The following is a 9971-nucleotide window of genomic DNA, read 5'->3' on the forward strand; positions in this document are numbered from 1 at the left end:
CGCGCATACGCATTAACCACCGCTCAACGCCGAGACCTATGGGTCTAGCAACCACTGCTGTTTAATTACAAGGTCATACATAGTATGGCCAAATCACAGTCGTGTCAAAAACACTCAAAACACTACATTGCGTACGTGCACCATCCTACGCCTCTCATCTTACCAACAAAAACCTTGTACTGTTATTTCAAAACTAAAGCCACCCAGTGGTGGTTTGTACCCAACTGTCAAGGTTATTATATCACCTTCTTTTTTTTGTTGCTAACTTTTAACTTTCTAACTACATATGTATACTTGTACATATAAAAAAAGCTAGAGCTAGGCGAGACCCTTATTGCTATACTAATTGAAAACAATGGATGAGCCTTTGCTTGAGACGTTGACCTCGGAAATCGTCAACGGTAACTACGCGTCGCCACCCTTATTAAATGAAGACTATTTGCCGGCGAGGAGCGTGAAAGAGTTGAAAACAGTGTTCTGGTTGGAGAGTTTGAAGCTGTGGAGAATCGCAGGTCCGGCAGTGATAACCATTTTGTGTCAGTATGGCACCAACTCGGCCACCAGCATCTTTGTTGGACATCTCGGCGATATTGAGCTCTCCGCCATCTCCATTTCTCTTGGCGTCATTAGCTCCTTCTCATTCGGCTTCCTGGTATTACTATTATAGTTCCTCTCCTCAATTAACATGATTTATATATAGTCGATTAATTTACTCTGGCCTAATAAGAAATTTTCTTTTAATCCTAAGTTCTTTCTGATTTTGTTATTTTAGTTGCCTTGAATCGGCATATTGTAATTTATGCGATTTAATCCTTTTGACTAAATAATATATAGTATTAGATTATTAAGATCTACTAATTCAAACTTAAATACAAAGAGTACCTTTATATTTATTAAGACCCACTTGGTGACTTTCTCTATTCTATTATTAGAAATTTTCTCGTGATTTTCGTTTTATATTTGATTGCAAATGTACTCATATGTCACTACTAAAATTATTTTATATTTTTTCACGAATTTTTCTATTCACTCATTCGTACGCTTTTAATTATTTATGCTTAATCAAACATATGTAATAAATATGGGTAGTACGGGTAGTACGGAGCTAGTTCACATAATTCTTTTTTTTTTTAAATTACTTTATAAATAATATATGTATATATAAGTTTATTAAAAATATCTAAAATAAAAAAACCCTTTCACTTTCAAACTTAATATCTCTTTTATATAAAAATTGTGTAGATAACAAAAATTATTAGTTTTAACTGTTTTTATTTTTTTTCCGTTAACGTTAATAGAATATTTTTATATTTAACGATAGATTGTAAATATGACATAAACTTAAATAAAAAAAATAATTAATTACATAAATTAAAATAGGATATTTTTGAGATATTTTACAATGATAATTATTTAAAAATAATAAAATCATACATTTTTTAACTTAAATAAAATTTAATTTTAAACTTAAACTTAATATTATATTAAACATATAATATATAATTTTTTATTGTCACTGCCAAATTCAAAAATTAGAAAAAACATAAACTTAAAAATAATTAATTAATTAATTAGAATATGATATTTTAAGATATTTTATGATAATTTAAATAATTAGACCATATTTATTTAAAAATAATAAAGACATACATATTATTATTTTTTATCTTATAAATTTGTGTCATAGTTTATTTTTTTATCAAATAATTGAAACTCTTTTTCTTTATCAAATATACTATGATTTTTTCTATTCTTATTTTATTTTTATTATTAATTTTTTTTAAATATGATTGTATTTTATATATATGTCATGTAAATATATATCTATATCAATGTTGTGTTTAGATATCATATATGTAGAGATTATTGATATAAATATTTATATATACTATATAATTATAATTCATTCTATTATATATGTATATATATTTTAAAAAAAACAATGAACCAATTTTTATTAAAATTATAGACAATGTTTACAACTTTAAAACTAAGCAAACGTGCATTGCACGTTGCTTCTACCTAGTTACTCTCATAAATATGAATTTCAATCTCAATATAAACTAAATTTACTGAAGATTATTAATTATTAATTTGAATTTATTAAAAAAGTTATTATCCACTTTTTTCAAACAAAATGAAAATCTTTTAATTTATGTTTTTCTTTTTCCTTAGAAAGAAAATACTAAAATTAAATTTTTGTTAGCTTTTAAGCCCTCACTGATCAAATGTTATGGGTATGGCTTCATCCCTGGGACTACATCCACACCCAAATACAATTTTTTGAATTGTTAATGTTTTTAGGTTTTTTTTTTTAACAAATTTCAAATATATGGCTTTTCTTTCCCATATAAATAGTCAAGTTTATAATTTTTTTTGACAAAGTTAAGTTTATAATTTTTTTTTTTGACAAATATAGTTAAGTTTATAATTAAGCCATAAGTTGTATTTTTTTTAATAGCATTTTGGAAAAACTATATTAGTTATTAATTTTTTAAAGTTATATATATGGTAATGCCATATTTTTATATAATAAGTTGTATAGAATACACAATTTTTTAAAATACACATTTTCTTATATATTTTATTTTGTTTTTTTGCCTAATTTTTTTTTTAAGTATTCTTTTGGAGTATGAATTATAATATGTTATATATATACGCAGCTTGGTATGGGGAGTGCACTGGAAACGCTTTGTGGGCAAGCATTCGGGGCTGGACAAGTTCATATGCTTGGGGTTTACATGCAACGTTCGTGGATAATATTATTTACTTTCTGCCTTTTACTCACTCCACTCTACGTTGTCGCCGGACCACTTCTGAAACTGTTGGGCCAAAACGATCAAATAGCCGATCTGGCTGGACAGTTCTCCATTCAGATCATTCCTCAGTTGTTCTCCCTGGCCTTGAATTTTCCAGCACAGAAGTTCCTTCAGGCCCAGTCCAAGTTCGACGTCCTCGCCTGGATTTCATTTGTGGTCCTAATCTGTCACGTAGGCCTACTCTGGCTCTTCATTTACGGCCTATCCTTGGGAACAATGGGTGCGGCCTTCGCCTTGGATATCACTGCATGGGCCACCTGCTTGGCCCAAATTGTTTATATCATGGTCTGGTGCAATGAGGGCTGGACTGGGTTTTCGTTGATGGCCTTTAAGGATATATGGGCCTTTGTTAAGCTTTCCTTCGCCTCTGCTTTGATGCTCTGCTTAGAGATTTGGTACATGATGAGCATTTACCTCATCACTGGAAGTTTAGAAAATGCAGTCATTGCTGTTGGTTCACTTTCTATTTGGTAAGAAGAACTAATATTTTAGTACTGACTCGGGATCTTATAATAATAATAATAATAATCATTATTGAGAATAATGTGACCTGAATTTGATAGAGAAAAATATCTTATATACAAAGTGTGTAGACACATTCAACAATACTTAAGAACACATTAGTATGAATTACTCTACTAATCATCAATTGATTTTGGGAATAGTATGAATTACTCTACTAATCATCCATTGATTTTGGGATGGAACCACTATTTTCTAAACCACTTTCTTTATTCTAACAGTTTTCTTCAATGATTCCAGCCTCAATCTTAATGGGTGGGAAGGAATTTTATTCGTTGGAGTAAATGCTGCAATAAGGTAAGGATATCCATATAATTTTCACTATCACTATATACATATAACATGTCATGGCAATTATGATTACATTGTCTACAGTGTACGTGTCTCGAATGAGCTTGGTAGGAAACGTCCAAGAGCAGCCAAATACTCAGTCTACGTGACAATCTTCCAAGCTATCCTAATAGGGATTTTCTTCATGATGGTTGTGTTGGTAGCCAGAGAATATTTGGCTTTAATTTTCACAAACGACGCCGCTTTGAGGAAATCCGTGTCCCACCTAGCTTACCTCCTTGGCGTCACAATGCTTCTCAACAGTGTCCAGCAAGTAATTTCAGGTAGTGTTAATATTGGCACTGTCCATCGATTTTTTGTTGCAGCATTTCTACAAACATCTTCCGTACTAATAGTGCTATTTTTCCATTGCAGGAGTGGCCATTGGAGGCGGATGGCAATCAACGGTAGCCTATGTAAACTTGGGTAGCTACTACATCTTTGGGATACCTCTTGGATACGTTCTTGGTCACTTTGCAGGGTTTGGAGTTATGGTAAGTTATAATCCATTTTAATAATTAATTAAAATAAAAATCAAGATTCATTTTGTTTTTATTTCACTTGGTGAAGACAAATACTTTAGTTAAAGGAAATTTGGAACAAAAATTAGTAAATAGTTTAAAAAGTTGTACATCAATTATTAATTAATTTTGTTTCCAACAAAAATAAGTATGTAGTTTAAAATATTGTACATAAATCACTAAGTAATTTTTTTTGCGATAAAAATCAATAAATAATTTGAAATATTGTAATTAAGTCACTAAGGAGTTTTTTTTTTTTTTTTTTACAAAAATCATATTTTACACCAATTTTGTTCAAATTTTAATTAATTAATAAAAATCTAAAAAAAATACATTTCCAACTTTGAAAAATTATTTAAATTCTATTTTAAAAATAAAAAATAATATGCAAATTGTATGATTTTCTAAATCTTAGTTTAAGTAAAATTTAAAAAAATCATATTATTTTATTTTAGTAGATATTTTATTTTATTAAAATATATACATCAAAATATTTTGTAATATTTTTTTTAATTAAAAAAGGTTAAGCAATATCTAAAACAATTTGCTTCTTTCTTTCGCAATCTAAAATTAAAATTCATTCCAAACGATACTGAAACGGACCCTATATGAGATATTAGAATTTTATTAAAACTTATATTAGGTTGTTTCCACTTTAAAACATGTCACCTCACCTGCTACATTTATTTTGATTATTAATTTTATTTAACTCTACACTCATGGATGAATTATGAAGGGACTATGGGGTGGAATGATAATCGGAATTGCACTACAGACCTTAATTCTATCAATCATACTGTACAGGACCAACTGGACCAAGGAGGTAAGTACTCCCACCTGAATCAAACTACCAAGTTTTTTTTTTGACGTTAACTTTATGGAATTCTAATTTATAATTTGATTTTGATTGTATTGACCAATTATGATATATAAATACATATAATATTCTCATTTATCCTTTTGGTTTTTAAAACGTATTCTAATTATATTCCTTTTGGTATAATTGACATTTTCATTTTAACTTGTTTATTTTTTCCTTCCCTTAGTTGTCATTCTATCCTATATCTTTCTTTTTCAATTTTCAATATTTTTTTTCACTTTGTTCTCATTTGATATGATACGTGTCTTTTGAAACTTCATTTCTCATTTATTAGACAGATTATACATTTTTAGATATTATATTTTTAGATCTTATATTTTATAAAATTATTAAAATAGACTCATAAACTTGAATTTGATCAAGCTTTTTAAACTAAAATCACAAATAATTCACCAACCTAACAACTCAAAATAAAAGTAAAATCATTCGACATAACAATTGCGTTGTTATATTAAATTTTTTATTTATCATAATTGAATTTAAGAATCAATTTAAACCATTTTACAAAACGTATGATCTAAAAATTAATTTATCAAAATATATGATACAAATAGATAATAATACAAAATATATAATCCAAAAAATATAAAATTTTCATATATATATAATTGTTTATTTATTTATTTTTAAATTAAAATCCCATGGTTAATATTTTTTATATAACGGGGAATTGAAAGTCCCATAATTATTTTTGGTCCTTTATATTTAAAACTTGATTATTGAACTACTTTTTAATGTCACATATAGCTACATGAAGTATATAGTGTGTGATGTCTTTAAGGTTTAAGAACAAAATTGACGAAAAACGGTATTTTTTTTTTAAAAAAAGACAAAATTTGAAGATGTTTGGCTCCTTAATCTATTTTTTAAAATGTGTTTGGTATTGTTTTCAAAAAATAATTTTTAAAAACAAAGTTACAGAAAATAGAGAATTTTTTGAAAACAAAAAGTTGTTTTATGTTGTTCTAAAAAAATTTGTCATTTTTTTTCCTTATTTATATCACTTTTTTTAATTATTATTATCTTACATTATTTATTCTCACGTTATTTTCTCTATCCTCACTTCCTCTCACATCAATTTCTCTCATATTATTTTCTCTCTTATCACTTTATCTCTCGTCATTTTCTCTCTTATCACTTTCTATCTACTAATTTTTTCTCTCATCATTTTCTGTCTCTCAATTTTCTCTCACATCACTTATTATCTCATCATTTTATCTCTTATTACTAACTATATCATCATTTTCTTTCTCCTCATTTTCTCTCTCATCACATTATCTCTGCTCACTTCTCTCCCTTTACTTTCTATCTCATTTTTTCTCGTATCACTTTCTCTCTTCTTAATTTATTTTTCCTTAAATTTTTTCTCGTTACTTTCTCACTCCTTATTTTTCATAATTTTTTATTTCATGTTATTTTATCTCATTATTTATTACAAACTCTCAAAAAATTTCTGTGCAAGTTATTTTTAGAAAATATTAACCAAACACCTTTTATTTTTTTTAAAACTATATTAACACAATGTCAAACTGACTTTTATTAATCCTGAATTGTGAGTTTGTAGTATATATCTTGTGTTATATTGGAGTAAATTAATTATAAATTGAGTTTGTAGTATATATCTTGTGTTATATTGGAGTAAATTGATTATAAATTCTTAATTTTGGCAGGTGGAACAATCGACCGAACGCGTGAGAGTTTGGGGTGGCCAAGACACAAATAATAAGGCTACCAATGATCCAATATGATATATTTTTACTTTTAAGTTTGTATTTTCTTATATCACAAATAATAAGGCTACCAATGATCCAATATGATATATTTTTACTTTTAAGTTTGTATTTTCTTATATAATTAGTGACCACATTTGCACTCAAATTGTATTGAAAAATCTCTCTTATTTTTCCTTAAGAAGGATTATATAGTTTTGATTGATAAAAGTTCCAAATTTAAATTTAGTCTGTTCCTCAAACATGTGTTGATCTTATTTATAATAACTTATATAAATCTCATTTCATATAGGATTTTACAATTCAAATGAGAGGAAACCAATAGTAATTGGGAAACTAATAATCATAAACAAGAAAATTAAAGCAAATGGGAAATAAACATAAATGGAGTGAATAATTCAACATTATTATTATTATTATTATTATTATTATTATTAGAAATTAAATCATGCTTCTGGCTTTGGTTACAAAGAACGAATTTTGAGATAGAAGTGGTATAGAATTTTGCAAGGCTAGTATTATTTTTAAGAAAAAATAAATAAACCAAAGAAAACTAAAGCAACAAATTCGACTGATTTAGTATTTCTTTAGTTTTCGTCTGGTGGTTGACTGGTTTCCAGTAAAAACTAAAGTAACAAATTCTACACGCGTGATTCATTCAAGATACTTAACATATTTGGGTTTGGCAGACACCATACTAATACCAAATGTGCGGACAGTTGGGTGTGTGTTAGGAGAGAAGAGACTGGGGAGAGGAGCATTGTTATGTTTAAGGTTCATGTTAACTGATTATCAGAATGCTTTTAATTACTTAGTTCTGTATTTTGGTTTGCTGATTTTTTTAACACATTTCATTTTAGACTGTAAGAGATTAATGCAATGTGAAAGTCTTAATAAAGTTCTTTTCTTGCAATAGCTGGTGCCAATAATAAGGATGTTGTGAAAGAATTGAGAGGCAGATGATGAATCATGCCTTGTCAGTAATATATTGGTTTTGAAGGAAAGTGGATATTTGCGTTAGCATTTTGTTTTCATTCTTCTGGATAATGGTACTATGTATATTTATATTAGTATTTATTAGAATTCATTGTCGTCATCTTTTATCCATTTTTTTATTTAAATAATTTATTTTTTATCCTATTTTTTATTCAATTTTTTTAAAAATTATTATTCTTTTTTAAAAAAATAAGCTAGACCAATGACAATAAGACACATGTAAAGGCTTTTTTAATTAATTAAATTATTTATAATTGAAGGCAATCTTGTCATTATAAAAATTTGGTTAACCAAAATTTAGTTTAGAATACTATTTTTTTTTTTTACTGATTTTACATATATACCGTACCTAATATGAATTTTTTGTATTAGAGAGTACCAAACCTATATTTTAATGAAACACATGGTACCAACTAAGTATATTTCCAATTCAAAAAGACATTTTGGAGCTGAATCAATTCATAAGTTGAATGAATCACGCTTGTTGAATTTGTTGCTTAGATCAATTTATCTCTATTAGATTTAATACTTTCACTATGTTGAATTTTTGGTGCTTTTCCTTTAAGTTATTTAGTGAAAAGAATTAGTCAATAACGTTTTTCCTTTAATTAATTTGCATAAGAGAAATTGAGATAATTACTGCTTTTGTCTTATCCACGGTTGATAACTTGATAGGAAATATGGAATAATTTCATTCATGAATAATTGAAAGTGTGTTTAGGGGTAGAGAATGAACTCTTGACTATCTTCAATTTTGAATTCATATTCTTTTATTTTATTTACTGTTTTTATTTTCTTTAATTCTTAAATTCTAAAAATCCCCATTTTTATTATCTTTTGCTTATTTGATAGTAAATTGAATTAATAGCCCTTGTGGGATTGACCCATACTACAACTTTACTAATAATTTAATAAGTAATAAGGAAATTAATAATTAAATTTAGTACGGCTAATGACAAGCATCATATCTAGATCTATGTTTTCAAATATGGGCATATCATAGATCTAGATCACTCGGATTGATCAAGTATTTCTCCATAAAAAATCTATGAAGTCAATAAGATATAGAAAAAAAAACCTCTTGGGGGTACATGCACAATGGTCCTCCAACCCTCAAGTCAGTAGAGATTCTCTCTCTAAAATCTCACAAGAAAAATATGTAAGTGTAAAATAAATCCAAGATTCCTTTTTCAGGTTTCATTGGGTGCTATTTATAGAAAGATAAGGAATTTTAAGTTTGAATGAGAACTTATTAGGATTGGTCTACGTTAGCATTCCAAAGGTGTGTGGAAAATAACTTATTTAGATAAGGCAGTTCCTGATCTGTCCAACTTTCATGACCTTCGCATCCTTACTCGCTCAATCCAAACACTTCACTATACCCTATTAAGTAACAATACTCGATCATATGGATGATATTCAATCTTAAGCATATAAAAACACATGCATGTTTTTTATTCTTACAATATTTAAGCATAATTTCATATATTTAAATACATCGATAAATTTGGATCACACAATTACTCATATTCTTGGCTTGAACACTGTCAGGCGTCAAGCTAAAAATAGTTATCTACTACTAAAGTAAAAGAAAAAAAATCTTAGCTGATCCATCTCCCTCCACATTGTATAATGAAATATTTTGATTCCCACGCAAAACACTTTACTAATTTTTATCACTTAGTTTCCTCAATTAATGTGTCTTTTCCTTTGCAATTCTTACTTCTTCTTGCTCATGTATGCTTTTTTCTAACCTCTAACTCTCCTTCTGTCAATTCCTATCCTAAGCAAAAAACTCAACTTCTTTCAACTCCTCAAACAATCTTTTGAGAAAGCTTTAAGAATCTCTCAATCTTCCTCCACTCACAACCATTCGCAAACTCAAAGACCCCGAAGTAGAAAGGTGGAGGATGGAAAATCTCCTAAACAAGGATGAGATTGTCTTTAGCGCTAAACACTTAGAAGTCTTGTGCTTCTCGATCCCTGGATTGATTATTAAGATATTATCTTTTCCTGGCCTTCATCCCATGGAGCTTCCCCATAACTTTACCCTATACCTAATCGTTGCTGCCCTATATGGTAGTTTGAAGTCATTTCACCTTACATGCAAGGATATTTACCAGATTTTCAATTTGGTTATCAACAAAAAATCTACATATTTTGGCTCTTACAA

General features: G+C 28.0%; 1 protein-coding gene across 1 annotated transcript; it reads left to right on the plus strand.

Annotated features, from left to right (window-relative positions):
• Positions 1–222: 222 nt before the first annotated feature.
• LOC133788773 (protein DETOXIFICATION 35-like) lies at positions 223–7012 on the plus strand. The gene is made up of 7 exons (XM_062226370.1): positions 223–652; positions 2664–3289; positions 3582–3638; positions 3717–3955; positions 4047–4165; positions 4929–5015; positions 6743–7012. Exons 1-7 carry the CDS (start codon positions 356–358, stop codon positions 6818–6820), a joined length of 1503 nt encoding a protein of 500 aa, XP_062082354.1. The 5' UTR covers positions 223–355; the 3' UTR covers positions 6821–7012.
• Positions 7013–9971: the final 2959 nt, after the last annotated feature.

The sequence above is a fragment of the Humulus lupulus genome, chromosome 7 (genome assembly GCF_963169125.1).
Source record: "Humulus lupulus chromosome 7, drHumLupu1.1, whole genome shotgun sequence".
In the NCBI taxonomy this organism is placed as follows: domain Eukaryota; kingdom Viridiplantae; phylum Streptophyta; class Magnoliopsida; order Rosales; family Cannabaceae; genus Humulus; species Humulus lupulus.